Source organism: Lissotriton helveticus, chromosome 8 (assembly GCF_964261635.1).
Source record: "Lissotriton helveticus chromosome 8, aLisHel1.1, whole genome shotgun sequence".
NCBI lineage: Eukaryota > Metazoa > Chordata > Amphibia > Caudata > Salamandridae > Lissotriton > Lissotriton helveticus.
The window spans coordinates 1526098737-1526117103 of record NC_136069.1 but is presented as its reverse complement, the minus strand read 5'-3'; the positions used below and the strand labels follow the sequence as shown (position 1 = coordinate 1526117103).

General features: G+C 40.1%; 1 protein-coding gene across 1 annotated transcript in view; it reads right to left on the bottom strand.

Moving 5' to 3' along the window:
* Nucleotides 1-18367, bottom strand: part of PAK1 (p21 (RAC1) activated kinase 1) — a 406732-nt gene that overhangs the window by 10886 nt on the left and 377479 nt on the right. Inside the window, exons 13-15 of the mRNA XM_078658509.1 lie at nucleotides 10538-10637; nucleotides 6400-6596; nucleotides 3526-3663 (exon numbers count right to left, since the gene is read on the bottom strand). Of these exons, the coding sequence (XP_078514635.1) occupies nucleotides 3526-3663; nucleotides 6400-6596; nucleotides 10538-10637 (435 nt within the window). The remainder of the gene's footprint in view (nucleotides 1-3525; nucleotides 3664-6399; nucleotides 6597-10537; nucleotides 10638-18367) is intronic.

Sequence of the window (18367 nt, the reverse complement as noted above, 5' to 3'; positions counted from 1 at the left end):
AAGTAAAAGTGTAGATTTTAGTACCTTTTGGATAGTTAGTGTTGGGGAGGCTGCTGGAATTAGCTAGAGGGTGGTGGATGGCAATTGCCCCTAAAGGTGCATTTGACACACTGCATGATAGCTGTATGTCGAAGGACAATGCTTGTACCCATACTGAAGCACATACAGTGTCCAAGACAGAATACAACCTTTTGCAATTACTGCATGAGTGACTCTCCTGTTGATCTGTGTCCAATTAGTCCTTTTACTCAAATACTTCAAGCCAGCTTCAAACTAGCACAAGTGTTATCATTTTAATCTTGCACAATAAAACACATCAAATTAACATCCAATAACAATGACTTCTAAAAGGACAGCCCACTGAAGACATGATGTGATGACAACGTGGGGTAATCGGACAACCTAAATGGTAGTGTAAGTGCCAACACAGGGCAAAGCTTGTTCCTCTACATGGATTCAGACTCATACTTTCTCAAATGCAGCACTCTGGTCATGTGACTGATTGCACTGCTGGTGATCTACTGTACATATTTGATGCTCACAGGGACAATGGCATAACTGGGCTTGTAGAAAATTTAAACGTGAAACTGCAAGTTCCTTAATTACTGATGGACTTGGCAAAAGAACCAAGGACTGGCATAATGTTAATACCTACAGTTTGAGTTACCACTGTTTCAAGGTATACTATTACCTAATGAGGTATGGTTCCCACCACCCTCCTGGTCATAATGGACAGAGTTTCTAATCCTATACCTTTATATGACAACTTATTGCATGTGGACTGTGGTAAACATCAGTTATTTTACTAATTAGACAAATCCCTGTAAACAATGTTTTGTAGCTGAAAGGTTAATTACTGGAGGCAGTGTCTGTAATGACCAACAGTGAGGTGGTCACCTTAACATGTGGAGACAGGAGCACACGAGTGTTATCTTGAGGTTGGCAGTGTGGTACTGGGAATGAACAGGAACATTAGTTTGAGTCCTCACTAACGACAAGGTATAGGCAGGAGTATTTCAGCCACGTGCTGCACAGCGGATCCCTGCTGATATGCAGCTGGTTACTTATTTTATTGTGATGCTGGCATAGCGATGCTACAGGAAAAAACAAATCAAAGTCTGCAAATGCATTGGAATAAACACCACCTCACATAAAGCATGAGCGGTCCAAATGTCCATGGCAACTTATGTGGGAGTGAAGTAGAAAGACCTCCGCGTGCATTTATTAGGTCATGCCACAAAGTTTCAAATTTAAACTACCTAGGTTACTGTCCCGGTGCATGGCAGGACCCAAACAGTAAGAGGACCTGTAAGAGTTTCATTCTTACAAGAGAAGGTAGGGCGTATAACTCCATACATGTAAAATTCTAATGCAAATACAGACTGATACCAATTTCATAGTTCCACATATTATTGGCTATATGTTTTGCAGACACATAAACCACTCGTTGGGTGCCCTACATTCAAGTATTATTAGATCAGTGTCATAAACTAAGTTAGCCAATTCTCTGTTTTTTTATTTTTTTATTAATGGAGGGTGACGTATAGTTCTCTTGGTGCTTCACAGCCACAGAGTGCCTAAATGTCGAGAACGCAGACGTGTCTTTCTAAGACACCCATGGTCTGAATAGTAGCCTATTCCACACCTGTTCCTTACTTTAAGCCTAGTTTCTAATGCATTTTTTATGACTTTCAAACGCACTTTAAAAAAAATATGTTGATGACCCGAATTTATAGAGAAACCCTTCTGTGCTATCGCCCCCTTCATTCTTGACCAGCTCTTTAAACAGTGCTCCCCACGCCGAACCTGCAGGATTCGCCAGGAGCATCCGGGTGGCTTTAAATTGAAATGCTACCAAATACCAGCTGATGTATGGAAGAGCTAGCCCACCTTTAACCAACCGCCGCCTTAGTTTCTTCCATGACAATCTCAATCCTTTGTCACCCCATACAAAACTACCGATCATACTCTGTACTTTCTTAATACCCTGCTGGGAGAATGTCAGGGGGGCGGCATTGAAAATATAAGTCAGCTTGGGGAGGATGGTCATCTTGACCAAGTTTACCTTACCAAATATGGTTAGGGGGAGATTCTTCCATCTTGCAAACAAACGGTCGAATTCTTTAGTAACTTTCCCCAAGTTCAAAGGAGCGATCTTGTCCAATTCTATAACTATGGTGATGCCTAGGTATTTAAATTCCATACAGGCCTGTTCCCTCCACTGCTCGATATTCCAGCACATAACCTCCGTCTTGGAGGAGTTGGCCAGATATCCCCTTTGCCTTAAAGACGGTTTGGCTGTACCTATTAGGAGAGCTGGAGTCTCTATTTGGTCAGATCTGGGGGATGTAAATGGTATACATCCGTGGGAGGCACTAAGAGCTAGGATAGGCCCTGGTATATCCAAATTCAAGTTTTTACAATTAAAATCCTGGTTCGAGGCGGAGAGCGGGAGGGTAAGGGGAGATTGGGACACAGAACTTCTCTTTTTATCACCACAATTGTTCAAGAAGAAGTTTCAATTTGGTTTAGAAAATTGGTAGAAGCAGATAAGAATATTCCAACACAGGCTTCTGCATGGAATCAATCTCCCTTTGAGTCTACAATAGGGGATCTCCTAGAACCTTCTTTAAAACTTCTTTATAAATTCACAAAATCAGCCAGTTTAAAGAAGAATCATTTTTTTGTTACCAACAGAATACACTATACCCCAGCTAAAATTGCAAGATTTGCCCCAAACCCCGAGCCGAAATGTCATAGATGCATGGCTCCCAAAGCTAATGAAATCCATGTTTTTTTTTGAGTGTCCGGTGTTGGGATTGTTTTGAAAAGGGATTGGGAATTTTCTTTGCAGGATTTTTGATTTGAATATTGTGGTAAATGGGTCTTTACGACTGCATTTCAACAAAGGACCTGGCAGTGAGGGATAAAGGACTACTACTATGTCTTATTTTGTTGGCTCGTAGAGAAATCTGCGGGAAGTGGAAAGACCCAAGCCCCTCAAGAACGGAAGACTGGGTCAAATCGGCATTGGCCCGCCTCGACCTTGCTAGCCCCAGTAATAGTACTCGGACTCATCTCTGGCAACCCCTTATCAACATGGGCCAAGATCTAAGGTTGTTTAGGCAATCAACAGTGTAGGTACCCGGTCCTATGATTACACCTTAACTCCAGTGGGTCGGGAGACCTAAGCAACTGCAGTTGGCCGGATGGAGCCCAGAGACACAACAACAGCTGTAACACTCTGCTATATGCTTGTAGGTGAGATGAGGACAAAAAAAAAAAGACACCTAAGTGCATGGCAATTGGATGTGTTTAACATCTCTTAGGCAACAAATGCCAAAACCAGTACCATCCTACCATCTTCAGCTTAGCCTAAAGCAAGAAAACCTTAGTACTGCTCATAGCCCTTTGCGTGGCCTTGTCGATAATCATGTTTTGACACATACATGGAACACAAAAGAAAAACATAACACTGTGAAAAGCAGAGACAAAAATAGAATGTTTAGGAAAAGAAGGAATTACCTGAAGCAGTTCTTTAGCAGAGTCCCTCTTCTCCACGTCCATCTCTAGACAGCGGTTTAGAAAATCTCTAAAGATGCCTGAAAGTTTTTCTGGGTTCTGTAGCTCTGGTGTTCCATTTGTGGCAATGAGATATAAGGCCTAATGCAGCAGCAAAACATTAATCAATTAATGTAAAGCAAGAATCGACTGGAATTAACAGTTTTATATGCAATTAATGCATTTTTATTGTTATTTATATGGGTGGCCAGACATAGTCTCACTCCGTTCAATGTCTCTGCTCTATCACAGTTGATGCCACCACTAAATGGCATATCCCCAACACCTATGTAAGGTTTTGCATCACTGAGCTGTACTCACCTGCGTTTCCTTTGACCTGGATAACCACTCATACACTGTGACCACCAGATGCTGATGAACTTTGTCTACAACATCTTTAATATCCCTCTCTTTTTTTATTAGTGTCCCTTGGCAATAAAATCTTATGTTATAATTTCTCTTGAGACTTCTTTGCTGATGTCATACATATTATCTCCTCCTTCCCATCAATCACCCTCTTGCAGTGTGCCTCACCGACTGCCTCTCAGCATTGGTATTGGAAGGACATGCTGTTTTGGTTCAACCAGATCAAGGCAAACATTAGCCACTTCTCTTCGACTGCACTCAAAGCCATTGCATTCGTTAACTCATTCGCAGCACACTCTGCCCACAAGTTTGGGGTCCATTTTGTCAGGGGCATCTATCCATTATCCTGACCTCCACCTCTCCTCTCCTGATGCAGCCCTCATGCTTGACATAATCAGCCACCACCTCATCATCAAGAAACTTATTCAATATGTTAAGACTTAAGCAAACAAAATTAGCGGAACAAGCTCACCTTAAGTCCTTCCATTTGCCACAGGCAACCATTTCATTTGCCATTTCCAATTTCACTACGGACACGATGGAGGTTGGCACATCTTATGTATATTTGTACACATGCTTGTATGGCATGAACCAGGGCAGCAGTTCACACATCCATCTACAGCCTAACCATGGTCTCTCCTTCCTTCCGCCACGGGCCACGTTAGTTAAAAACGTCTCACTGCACCCTCAAGCCAGTCCGCAGCAGCACAATCTTAGAATATTACCTTGCGAATTCGGTTGCTCTCACTTCTGGTGGTGAAAGATAATTTGTTGTACCTGAGACCAGCTCCTTCCTGCCCAGCCTGTCAAATCACTCAAAAAGCTTGTGTCCAACTTCTAAGGATTTCCTGCACTGATCCACAGACAAAACATCCATTTCACAAAATTACCCTGCTCGCTCTCAGCCTTTTAAGCAATATATATATATACAATTGCTGAACCTCTTTGCACTGTTGTACTTTCACCCCCCCTCCGTCCCCCACCAAAGTTCGAAATTGGTTTGACAATTAACAGCATAGTCCTGTAATATGGAATAGGATCTCAATATGGAATAGGATCTCTGTATGGAATTTCTGCTTTGTATTCGAACTATTTAATACACAAATACAAATATCAGCCTTCTCTAAATGAGGCAGAGATACTTTAATTCAGAATCTAACTTCTTTCTCTGCTGCCTGTAGGCCCTCTCTATCTTTTGACCATTGGTGAAGGGTCAATAAATGAGTTGGTGCATTCTCATCAAACTTGGTGCCCAATAAAACAAACTGGCCTGCAGAACTGAAGGGCAAAATGAATAAGATGGACGTGGCAATCGATGGAGCTAAGTAAAAGACTGCAGATGATTAGGTTAGCTAGCTAATACATCATTAACATCGCTATACCGGTCCATCTAAGAGTTTGTTAAATGTATCCCTTCGTTGCTATAAATTGATTTCAGATGTCTATTTTTTTTTTAAATAATGCAATTCTTTTTTTTATTACAGTAAACCCTTCTGAACAGCATTCTCTAAACATACTGCCTAAAACAGCTTGCTTCTTTCTTTGAAGCTTGATAATAGCATAAGAAAGTCAGCAGTGTTTTTGACAAGTAGGAACCCACTTGGTAATCTAGGGAGTCACAATGGCATTCTGATTTGAGCCACATATTCTAAGGGCTCTCACGTGTTTACCATGATCGAAAGTTAACAAATGGGGCTCCTGAACTGTAACTTAGGCGACAAAGAGCTGATACATTTATTGAAGTTTGTATCTAGGGTGCATCATAGCAATATGAAAAAACGCTATACTTCAAAGGAGTTTACAAAGAATGAGAATTATGAGAGATAAGCACAGGAAAAGAGATGGGGACAAAAAGTGAGCTTTCTTGGTAGATGCAGCTATTTAAACATAGTTGAAACATTCTGAATTTTGAAATTCTTACATTGCTCTGTGTTCTCCCTCGGATGCATCTGAAACGAATCAAGCATGTACACTGCTGTACAAGAAAGAAATGAAAGGGCCAGAAGACAAGCCTTCTCAAGCCTCTAAATCAGACTCACTGCCCCTATCCTCGATCTCAGTGCTCCATTGGTCCAAAGCTAGGTGTTCCCTAAATAAAATCCCAATACGTATTAAGATACATAATACAAAGTTATTTAAGGTAACAACAACCTAATTATCTAAGGGGCCATTCAGTCAAGAGAAAGAAGTTCTTTGCCCTGTCTTGTATCTCTAGCAATCACCACCAGTTGGCATTCTAGGATGTTGCTTCCTTTGATGATGCCTGCTAGGGATTTGAAATCTATTGTGACATCATTAGCCGGATGGCCCTTTTAAAGTTCTTTGAATTTCTATAATGAAGAATGTTCATTATGACAATTAAAGGTTGCTTTTGATTGGCAAATTCTGATTTGGTCACAACACAATATTGTGTTTTAGGGACTACCAACATTTGTAACTTGATACAAACAAGAAGGATGAAGGACTACTTACCCGGAGAGGGTTCTCGTTTAAGTAAGGAGGCTCCCCTTCAATCATTTCTATTGCCATAATTCCTAATGACCAAATATCAACTTTTGGTCCGTAAGCTTTCCGCGTCACCACTTCAGGAGCCATCCAGTACGGCGTCCCCACCATTGTGCTGCGTTTACTCTGCTCCGGTGTGATTTGGGCACAGAATCCAAAGTCAGCTGAAAATAGATATGCCTTAGTGTTAAATATGTCACTGAAAGCAAATTGTGAATTTTGTTTACCATTGCAATTTACTGAACATGCAGTATTTGGATAGGAAACCTCCCATGACTTGACAGCTACAAGAATCTGTCTCTTATTTAGCATTTGCTCCAGCTCAATGGTTATGTTCTGAACTTATCTGGATAGCAATTACCAAGGATACTTTAAATCTGGGTCTACACACCTATTTATCCCAGAACTCTCCTTAAGGAAAAGTTCCCACACACATAATGGCTAACGTTTACTCATAGTTGATACCTTACCCTATAAATACTGTGGGCATGCTACAATACTGTAGTGTGGCTTAGAGACCTTTCCTTCAAAAATGAAGAACCAAACTGATATTTAATATTGTTTTTTTAAATTCTCACAATACATGGTTGCAGTAAGCCAAACACCAACAGGATTCTTAGACGTATACTGTGGTAATGTTTTATTGAGAAAACGTATTGAGACCTCCAGACTAGTGATGGCAGTGGACTATTATTGCCTCATGAATTATGGTATACTAATAAACGTACTGCTAATTAGTAGCACCTACTGGCTATCGGGAGATTTTTTCAAGTCGATTGTCTTTTCTTTAGTGACGACGAGAATGGACCTTCAGGAGAACATTTATGGTGTAGGAAAGCTAAGGGTTATACTTTTCATATGTATTAGATCTCAACAAGAGCTCTGATCGCTCTTAACCATCTTGGTGAACCCTCTAGGGTCTGAACACTGTTTGTACATGTGCTGTGATGGCACAGCACTAGTGAAAACGTACCTCTGCATGAGGCGAGGTGTGAAGGTGGATGTGCAGTTGCTAACAAAATGACCAAGGGAAGGCAAAGTTGTGGATGCTCGGCCTGACAACTATGTATGAGCTGGGATATAACAGAGCAAAACAAAGCAGTCGGGTTATCAGGGTTAAGGTGAGTTTCACTCCAAGTGGAGGAGATGTGTTGGGTAGAAACTGTTACATGGTATTTAAGCCAGGATATGCCAAGAAAGTGTTGAGGAAACCATATCGGGTGGCACAGTGGGTGGTCAGTGCTACGAGTATTTAAAAGTACACCTTTGGTCAGTTGAAGAGATTTTTTTGTAACTGCATCAGTCTTAAAGAATTGCAGTAGTGCGTAAGGGAGGTAACAATCCAGAAATGGTGTAAGAGCCATTCAGATTGGAATATAGTGAATTGTGTTCCAAGGCGTCCTAGAGAGCATTAAGACCTGAACAAGAGTAGTCTTTATTGTAACTGACCCATAAGGCAGATGAGGATCAGGATTTTTTGGGATCTTCAAGCATGGAAACACTTTATCTGGGTAGATGGGGAACCTCTGCAGAATAGCACAGAAATGGCTATCGCTCTGAAGGGGAAAGGGGAACCACTCCGTATATCAATCACACTACAGGTGATGGGAGGAATGCTTGCAAACAGTCTAACCACTGTCAATTGCTCGGGTAGCATTCAAATTCATAATTTTTAACCCACTGTGCCACTCTAGTCAAAGGCCCACCTTATGCAAATCAGTACTGACCTTTCTTCTCATGTGAACAGTCCACTCCGAACTGCCATACGTGATCCCGCCCAGACTGTTTTCTGCCTTGTTAGGTCTCGTCAATGAGATATAGGTAGGATCCTATGCCCCCATGCGCTAGAGACCCCAAGTCTGTGTATATGATGAGTATGGTGGGAGGTGGTCCAACAATTAATGCCAGTGATGTAAACCTCAATACATAGATAACAATTTGATCTGTATTTGGGGAGCCCCATGACTTAGCTAAATTGTGGCAGTTAGTTTACTTTAGAAGATGGCAGTATATGGAACAACCATGGAAAATCCAAAGTATAGCTCCGCATGTGAGATTTTGTGCTAGATGGCTGTAATGTTTTATGGTTGTAATTTTTTTGTTGCTTATGTTTCCTAGGTGTGAGTAGTTTACAGGTGCGTGCATGGGTATATAGGGTTAATGCACGGATAAATATATAATTCTTGTTCTACTTTGTAAGGGGGAAGACGATGACGTTACGGCTTTTTGGGAGTGCCTAATGATTTTGTCAGGGTCTTTGATGTCATTGGATGTTGCTGTTTCATGCATTGTGCCTGACAGTTATATTATTTTTAGCCGATTGCTGGACCCCTTCCAGCTCAGATGGTAAGAGTTTGAGAGTGTGCATTTATATTATATATATTAGATTTTCCTTAACCTGTTAATGTTTGTTCAGATAAAAAAAAGGTAAAAAAAAAAGCAAAGCCAGGGCTGCATTTTCTGAAATAAATCCAATAAGTGATACTAAAAACATTGTCATCATGACAAAATGCTTAAGGAGGCTTAAGATGCTGGAAATTACAGATAATTTGACACACTGCTAAAAATTATTATTTTCATTTTTCATGAAAAAAGTAAGAATCGTGGTTACCTATATATTCTCACAATAATATAGGTTGCATTTCAAACGTTGCAATCATGTTCAGTTTCCCCTTTTAAAAGAACAATATTCAAAAATTCTATTGCTTTTCAAAGATACCTGTGAAGGGCTAGGGCTGCCTCAGTTTGTCTTGCAAGAGACTTATGCTGTCGGGACATCCTGAGGTCTGTCCCAAAGGTTAAAACACCTACTGCAGAACTTTTAAAAATGAGGACAGGGAGAACAAGGAGAGCCCTCTTTTCTTTTGAGCTCTTAAATTAATAATAGGTCAGAAATTCCTTATAGTCCCTTCAATTTAGAGATTGCAAATTATTATGATTTAGTTTACAAAACCTTACAAAGAAGTATAACACAATTATTATGTTTAACACAAATAAACATAGTAACCTCAATGAAACTATAAAAAAACACAAATAACTACAATGAAACATAGGAAATAATGAAAAGAAAACAAAAAAGAAATCCCATCAAGATGAGGCAACCAAATTCTATATCCACTCAAGATCTCTATGTTCTACTGGTTTCCCAGGTCACATAATATCTTGAATACAACATACCAGTAACTGTCAACATCCATCATCAAATGACAAAGAGGTATAATAAACTGCCTTCTCGCTGCAAGTCATTCTAAAACTATCTGCAGCGCCAGTTTAATGTCGCTTCTACATAAGCTATACAACGAGCCCCTTTCTTAGGATTGTAGTAGGTCCTGCTAACGGAAAAGCGCTCATTTTAAAAGGCGATCACATCAGAAGATGAGGCAGAATGCTATTAAATCTAAAATCTTAAGTATATCTTCTTAAATACAGTTTGCCTTGTAGCGAATATATGTAATTGCATTTGAGCAGGGGCCAGAAAGCATGCGCTATTCCTTACACAGGTAAGACAACTTTGACTCGCAGAGACTACATACAGTCTTCAAACTTTCTTAAGGGGACTCAGTGAGCACCATTAGGTTATAAAACATACCTACAAGCTAGAAGTCTATATCAGTAAGCCGCATACAAACACAATGCACTTGTTTCTTCAATAGACATACAAATTGCAAACACTTTAGAAATAAACCTCTTCAACAAACTAAACTTGGAATAAAATCAAACTGAGAGATAATGCTTTATTTTAAAGTATGTGTAATGTAAAGCGCTCTGATACCTCCGGGTGTAGTCAGCGCTATATAAAACAAAATAAATAAAAATAAACTGGAAATATTGAACATGGCTACAGCATAGTGGATAGAGGTCGACAGAACAGATCGGTTTCCTTTAAAAATCTCGAGCAGATATCAGATTGCGATGGTAAAAGCATCAATGACAATTTGAAGGACTGGACAAAGCTCAAGGCTTGAAAGCTTCACAGAGGACGTAGGACAACAGTGGTGCAGTTTCTGAGCAAAAAAAGCAGGACAAGAGGAGATGTTCCCAAAACACTTCTCAAAAAGTAAAAAAAAGACACCTGCAAGAGAAGAAATTAAAGGAAGAGGCATACTCAGTTTGACAGATCCGTCCATCCCAAGGAGAATGTTGTCACTCTTGATATCCCGATGAATGACCTGGTTTGCATGGAGGAATTCCAAAGCTTGAAGGCACTGAAATAAATGAACATGTTCAGCAGAGTTCATATGTACAAATAAATGTGCTATGATCTTTTAAAAATACAATAAGAGCAATATTTTACAACCTACTCTGATAAATGCTGCTTATGGTAAGATAAAGTTCTGGTCTTGAGTCAGACGTGTATACTGTTGTCCGCAATGGTAGTGAAGAATGCCTCAATTAAACCTGTTATTTGTTTTGACATCATGAGAGACATTACGACATCTTAAAGAATTTCTGTACAGCCTATCACTTTTATATTAAACACAAGGTCAGCAGTCAAGCTGATCTTGTTATTCGTAGAGTCTTAACTTCAAGAATTCAGAATATTCGTTTTGATATCTCTGTCCATTTATTTAAAAAATCATTTATCTACTATTAGATGGCCCGCTCCCTTCTAGGGTCCCGATTTGATAAAAGGTGCACATGGATAAAGAACATATCAATTCAGCTACAATGTGTGGCTTGTAGTATGCCTAGATCATGCATAAATCATTGTGTTTCTATGTTAAGTTTACTTTGCAGCTATCGGTGAGCACAGAATGCTACTTGTTGGACCTGCCCCTTTTTGCCGGGTTATGCCCATACATTATTCTTTCCTATGCTTATTTTTCTGACCTTTTTATTGGCATTAGGACTCTGGGCATCAAGATTTTCTTGATTGAGAATTTTCTAAATCTGAACACTACTTATATCAAACTTGTCATTGACTTTTCACATATTTCAGAGTCCACATTCTCAGGTGCACATGACCTAATAATCCTGGCTCTACTGAAATTCTACACCTTAAGCATGTTCAGGTGTGACAACTACAGATCACTTTTTTGGTCATACTGCTGACACTGATACCTCTGTGATATGTCACTAGTCTACATTGTTTGCATTTCTAAATGTATTATTACTATAATGCACCTCAATAAATGCATAATCATGTTTAATCATGTGTGTTGCTTATTATTTTGAATGAAATAAAATTGTCTTAATTTTAATCTCTGCTTTACGATCCCTTTTAATGGATGATAATGTTCTGTTTTGGACTTCCATAAACTGTAAAAGGTTTTCCATCCTACTCTGTTCATCACTGTCTCCCCTGGGACTGCTCAGCGATATATAAAAATGTAAAATAAATGAGTGTCGCAGCAATCTGCAAGCTTTGCTGTTTGTGGTTAGAGCCATGTCAGAACAATAGCACCTGTCAATCAACAAAAGAGTGACGAATGACGCAAACAAAATATTTAACACAATAACCAACTATATCCTGAATTTAAAGTGGATGACCACCCATCCACTTTAAATTCAGGATATAGTTGGCTCACTTTTACGGCCAGCACATGTCCGCTTCACTTGATTTTAATGACTGTTGGCTGCCCTGCTATTAAAATTATTTCTGTGTATAGCTTGCCATCTTTTAAATCTGCACCACTTCCTTGCACTGATATACTGTTCAAAAAAATCCCGCTCCGCTGTAGTTCAGGCGTCGCAGCACACCAGGGAGGCACTCTGTCTCCCTTGTGGGAACCCGATGATGAAACATGTCACCAACTAGGTTGGTGAGTGAGGGTTCTTTAAAAAAAAACAGAGGTTTTTTCCTGCACACTTGCCCCACCCTTGGTTATTGTGTTAATTATTTTGTTTGCGTCATTCGTCACTCTTTTGTTGATTGACATTATTTATTAGGGGAAGAAGAGTGATTTCCTCTCCCTTTCTCTCTTGTTGTTTGTTACACAGAACAATAGCACCCACAAGAACTGCGCATTGTTCTTAACACTGACTGACAACTTCTGTATTTGTAGCTTACTACTACACAACTAAAATTATACCCAGATCCTTCTTAAAGTTACTAAACCCATATGATTTGTACTCCTAGACACAGCTAGCCAAGGTTTTCAAATGAGTCAACTGCTAATTCATGGCGCGCATTATTGATATACTACTGAGCACCTTCGTATGAGACTGGAAGATGGTTCTATTTAGGTATGGCTTGACAGCACAGCTCTCTGTAAGACCTATTGTTTACAATAAACAGAGGGTGGGCTTTGAGTCAACCAATTTAGTGATTGACTTATTTGGGTCATTTGCTATTGGATATTTGTTTTATCATTCGTCCGCCAAGGATTTTGTTCCAACGCAAAGCAAGACAGACTATTTTGCATCTGAAAGGTGCACTAAGTAACGATTTTCATTGCTGCAAGCATTTAGAAGATGTTTTTGTCACGACTCAAGGATGAACCTGACCCCAAGCGTCACCGCCATATTGCTGTTTGTTTGAGACAGCCTAACAAGATGGTCATCCAAAAGCCAAGCGAGATATGCAAATGTCATGAAATTATTGCAAATACACAGTACAAACACCCCCATGTGTGTACAGTCTCCACAGGTTGATATACGATGGAAATAACAAATTCCTCGAATTATAGTACTCAGTGTAGAACTTAAAGCTGATTCTCCCCTGCATGGAAGCAGAATGATGAGCTCAGTAGAGCATATTGCATTTTGCCAGCAGCTTGTACTCAAGTGTCTGAGAAATCCTACTGGATTTAAGATCAACTCCTCACTTTAGGAGGTGAATCAACAAGCACTGCATAATCTCTTGTAAGTGTTAAACTACCAGCTTTTTGATCCGTGCTGGTCAAAAGTTGCAATACAGTGGATCCTTGAACATCTGTGACGTATCCTCCAAAACAGTAACTCCTCTCTTTCAGTCGAGTCACTCCCCCAACACCAGTGACCGCTTCCACAAAAACTACAGCAGATGAGTCGTAGTTCCCCCCGAGGTGACAGCTTCTTGCTAAACTGTCCCGGTGGACACCACACAATTCTTCTCGGGCTTACTGTTATAATAATCACTTGGGTTTCCCTGTCTAAGCACTTAAATAACAGGTGTATTCAGTACCCAATTTGAGGCACTCAGATCAGAACAGACGGCTAAGTGTACCCCTTCGGGCAATAGATCTCAGGACCTCCATCCACCATATTATGTCATCAATGTGAGGTCAGCTCTCTGAGCTATTCTTCTGCCTTATAGATCAATGCAAAGTCATAATAGGTGAATAAGCGAGGGGTCCTTCAACGCCTGCAAGTGTCATAATACCAATGTTGTTAGTAGGGGTGGGTGGAATTTGCGTAGTCGCGCTATGCAAAGCTCTGCAAAATGGTAAAATGATCTCTGCGAGCATGCAAAAGTTCAGTGAACATGCGAAATTGCTTGATCTGCCCGTTAGCGATGCTTTTTTCCTGTTCGTGAATGCTGTTTGCGTGCTCGGGGAGAAATATCTTGCGTACAGGCATTTTGAAAGCGCTAACAAGCAAAAAATCCGCGAAGCGTCGGATCGCAACATTTTTGGCATTTCCGCGTTCTCCGTGGAAATAACCCAAATTGCCCAAATTCTGTGAGCGGAACGGAATTTGCCACCCAGGCCTAGTTTTAAGTCATGATGGCGGAATTTGGAAATACTGCTATGTTTCTTGAATAATCTATCCTTTACACTATCCTCAGTGAAGTTGGGCCATGTCAAGGTTTCTGCCGTCGCTTTCCAGTTGCCTGAAATGTGTGTCATTTTGTGTATGCTTTTTAATCTGCAGCAAAGCAGCAACTCCACTCCAGGTAATGGTAGCTACTCTTGAGAGTTGTTGAACAAGAATAACCACATCTGGCCTTCTGGTTCACTTTGAGTTGTTGGATGGAGTACAGGTAATGTGCAGCATTTGATTACAAAATACTCCTGCACTCTCTCCATTTTAAGCTACGCTCTGCATAATAAGCACAAATAAATGTAGACTACATTTAACTGTCTACGGCAAATGACCCGACCTTTTTCAAAGCGGTGCCTAGTACATGACGTCTAACACTTTAAGTCACTAAATATTTTATGACAATGACACCTGCTGCGCATCTTCAACATCTGCAAAGTTTTTCTAATATTTAGAGCACTTGTAGCTAATGATATTTATTTGACTCAAGGAACTCTTAAAACAAGGTGATCGATCGAGCAAAGTCAATGCAGCTGGAAATAATGAGCAGGTGCACACAAAGGCATGAATACATGTGATGTGCATTTGTTAGCTCAATAAAGTCAGACGAGTTGGCTTTGCAAGTGCTGGTTTAATATATATATTTGGTTTGTTGAGCGTGACCAGGGACTTGTAACAGTCCGAAACTATATAACTATAACTATATATATATATATATATATATCTATATATATATATATATATATATATTCACTGAAAAAACCATAGGTTATAAACCATATATAGTTAGAAATTAGCATTTAAAAAAACTTACTTTACTCACACAAAACCATTGAAATTCCATATATAGTTAGTTGTACTAACTATATATCGCGCACCCGCAATCCACTGCTGATCATGTCACATATTACATCATTCATGACATGGTCAGTGACATCACTGATGACATCACTGATGACATCTCAAATGACATCACTGATGACATCTCAAATGACATCACTGATGAAATCACTGATGACATCTCATTTGACATTACTGATCACATCACTGATGACATCATTCATGTGATAATACGATGAACCTCTTCAGACTCTAATATAACCTTAGATACACTCAGTGTAAACACAGACTCACAGATTGTCACTCATCCATGAAGTTACACACACACCTAGTCAGTCATGCAAACAATCAATCACACCTCCATTTCCTTAACTATACAGTTAAACACACCTTACTTATTCAAACATATACTAAAACATATTTACTCACTTATACAATCCTGGATACAAGTTCACAATGATCCATACAGCCACTCACACATTCACTGGCTCTTATGCACAGTTATTTATATATGTCAACTCTCACATGTACTGTATTTTACATATGTACTTACTTTGACATGTAGCACTGAGATATCTATTCACTCACCAATACAGTCATGCACACAGTCAACCGCCCATACAGCTGTTTCCACATGCACTTTTGAACCCATACATCTATGCAGAGAGTCATACACCTCCCAGCCACCCATACACACTCTCAGTCTCCCATACAAATACTTGGGCAACCAATCAATAACCCATATAGTTAATCATATAGCTACTGATCAACACATGCAGCAGTTTACAGAACAACAGACATAATGATGCACAAATTAAGACAGTTTAGTCACTAACCCATGCACTCAGTGAGACACATTTAATCACTCACTCATACAGTCAGTCATGCACCTACTAAATCCTTTGTTCAGACACTTCTACATCCACTCATTCTTCAATATGTAAGACATATTTAACTTTACAGAAACATACAGTCACTGGATGTTGTCATCAGTGATGTCATCAGTGATGTCATTTGAGATGTCATCAGTGATGTCATCAGTGATGTCATTTGAGATGTCATCAGTGATGTCATCAGTGATGTCACTGACCATGTCATGATGTAATATGTGACATGATCAGCAGTGGATTGCGGGTGCGCGATATATAGTTAGTACAACTAACTATATATGGAATTTCAATGGTTTTGTGTGAGTAAAGTAAGTTTTTTTAAATGCTAATTTCTAACTATATATGGTTTATAACCTATGGTTTTTTCAGTGAATTTTCAAGGTTTTGTAAATGCTAATTCCTAACTATATATGGTCTATAACCTATGGTTTTTTCAGTGAATATATATATATATATATATATATATATATATATATATAACATTTCTATGGCAAAATGAAACCCCTTATTTTGTTCCTTTTCAAATTAAATGTATTAAGTGTTACCACTTTATTCCAATCAAGATGACTTCAGGTGTGCCATACTTTTGTCATAAGTAAGACTGTTAGCGTTCTAGTTGTTCTTTAAAACACTCTGGGACATTCTGTCACTGGGCTATAGTTGGGCTACATCTGGCTGATATTTGGGCTACATTTGTTTTTTTTTTGTCTCTGGCGGCCATCTTTGGGCTACATTGGGCTACATTGGGCTTCATTGGGCTTCATTGGGCTACATTGGGCTACATTTGGGCTCCAACATATATATAGCCCAATGTAGCCCAATATATATTTTTCAAAGTTAATTTTCGTAAAAACCACTGGAGCATATATCTTGAGACATAGCAAAGGCACATCGGGCTACCAGTCCCTACAATTTTGCCAAGTTTCGTGGAAATCCATTCAGCCGTTCGAGCTAAAAGTGAGTCCGACCGCCCTATGGAAAACTCAATGTTAAAAACACGTTTTGGGACCCCCCTTTTTTCTCGGCCCCCGCTTGACGAACCCCCCCCAAATTTTCAGGGGCTGCTCAGAAACAAAATGTTCCATTTTCCAGAAAATTTCAGCCAATTCCGTCCTCAAACGCCAAAGTTATTCAACATAGAATTTTCAAAAATCCCATAGGAAAAAAATCCTAACTATATATACCTACTGGCGACCGCCAGTAGGTAATATATATAACTATAAATATATATATATATATATATATACATATATATATATATAACTATATATATAACTATATCTATATATATATATATATATATATATATATATATATATATATATATATATATATATATATATATATATATATATATATATATTCCGTCCACGAGGTTGCCCTTGAGGATTCGCCACACAAACAGGGGTTGCTGCACTCGACGCCCCAGGAGGAAAAGTATCAGCATGCCTCCAAGCCTTTAGACTCTGCCATACGCGTTTCGAGCTGTAAAAAGCTCTTGTTCACTGGCTCAAATGAATGACGGAAGCAGATGAGTATGGAACAACTAATTTATTCAATTTGCAGTCCCGCCCAAGTGGGCGTTTCGTAAGGCATTCTGGATAATATAGTCCGCTGGTATGCCTAATGACTCTGAACAAGTTCCTTCGTGCAAGTGCGCTGTTTCCGCATACACTGTTAACATATAAGACCCGGTTGGGTAAAAGGCCTCGGCTGCATCGCTAGTTGCTTCCCCAAGTATACACTGAGGCTTAGGCCCCCTGCTTTCATCAACGGTGCCCATGGGTTATGAGCACTCCAGAGCCGCAGGTACTGCGGCGGGGCAAATCCGCGACCGGACTGGCCGCTATGAATTCCGTCCACGAGGTTGCCCTTGAGGATTCGCCACACAAACAGGGGTTGCTGCACTCGACGCCCCAGGAGGAAAAGTATCAGCATGCCTCCAAGATTTTAGACTCTGCCATACGCGTTTCGAGCTGTAAAAAGCTCTTGTTCACTGGCTCAAATGAATGACGAAGCAGATGAGTATGGAACAACTAATTTATTCAATTTGCAGTCCCGCCCAAGTGGGCGTTTCGTAAGGCATTCTGGATAATATAGTCCGCTGGTATGCCTAATGACTCTGAACAAGTTCCTTCGTGCAAGTGCGCTGTTTCCACATACACTGTTAACATATAAGACCCGGTTGGGTAAAAGGCCTCGGCTGCATCGCTAGTTGCTTCCCCAAGTATACACTGAGGCTCAGGCCCCCTGCTTTCATCAACGGTGCCCATGGGTTATGAGCACTCCAGAGCCGCAGGTACCGCGGCGGGGCAAATCCGCGACCGGACTGGCCGCTATGAATTCCGTCCACGAGGTTGCCCTTGAGGATTCGCCACACAAACAGGGGTTGCTGCACTCGACGCCCCAGGAGGAAAAGTATCAGCATGCCTCCAAGCCTTTAGACTCTGCCATACGCGTTTCGAGCTGTAAAAAGCTCTTGTTCACTGGCTCAAATGAATGACGGAAGCAGATGAGTATGG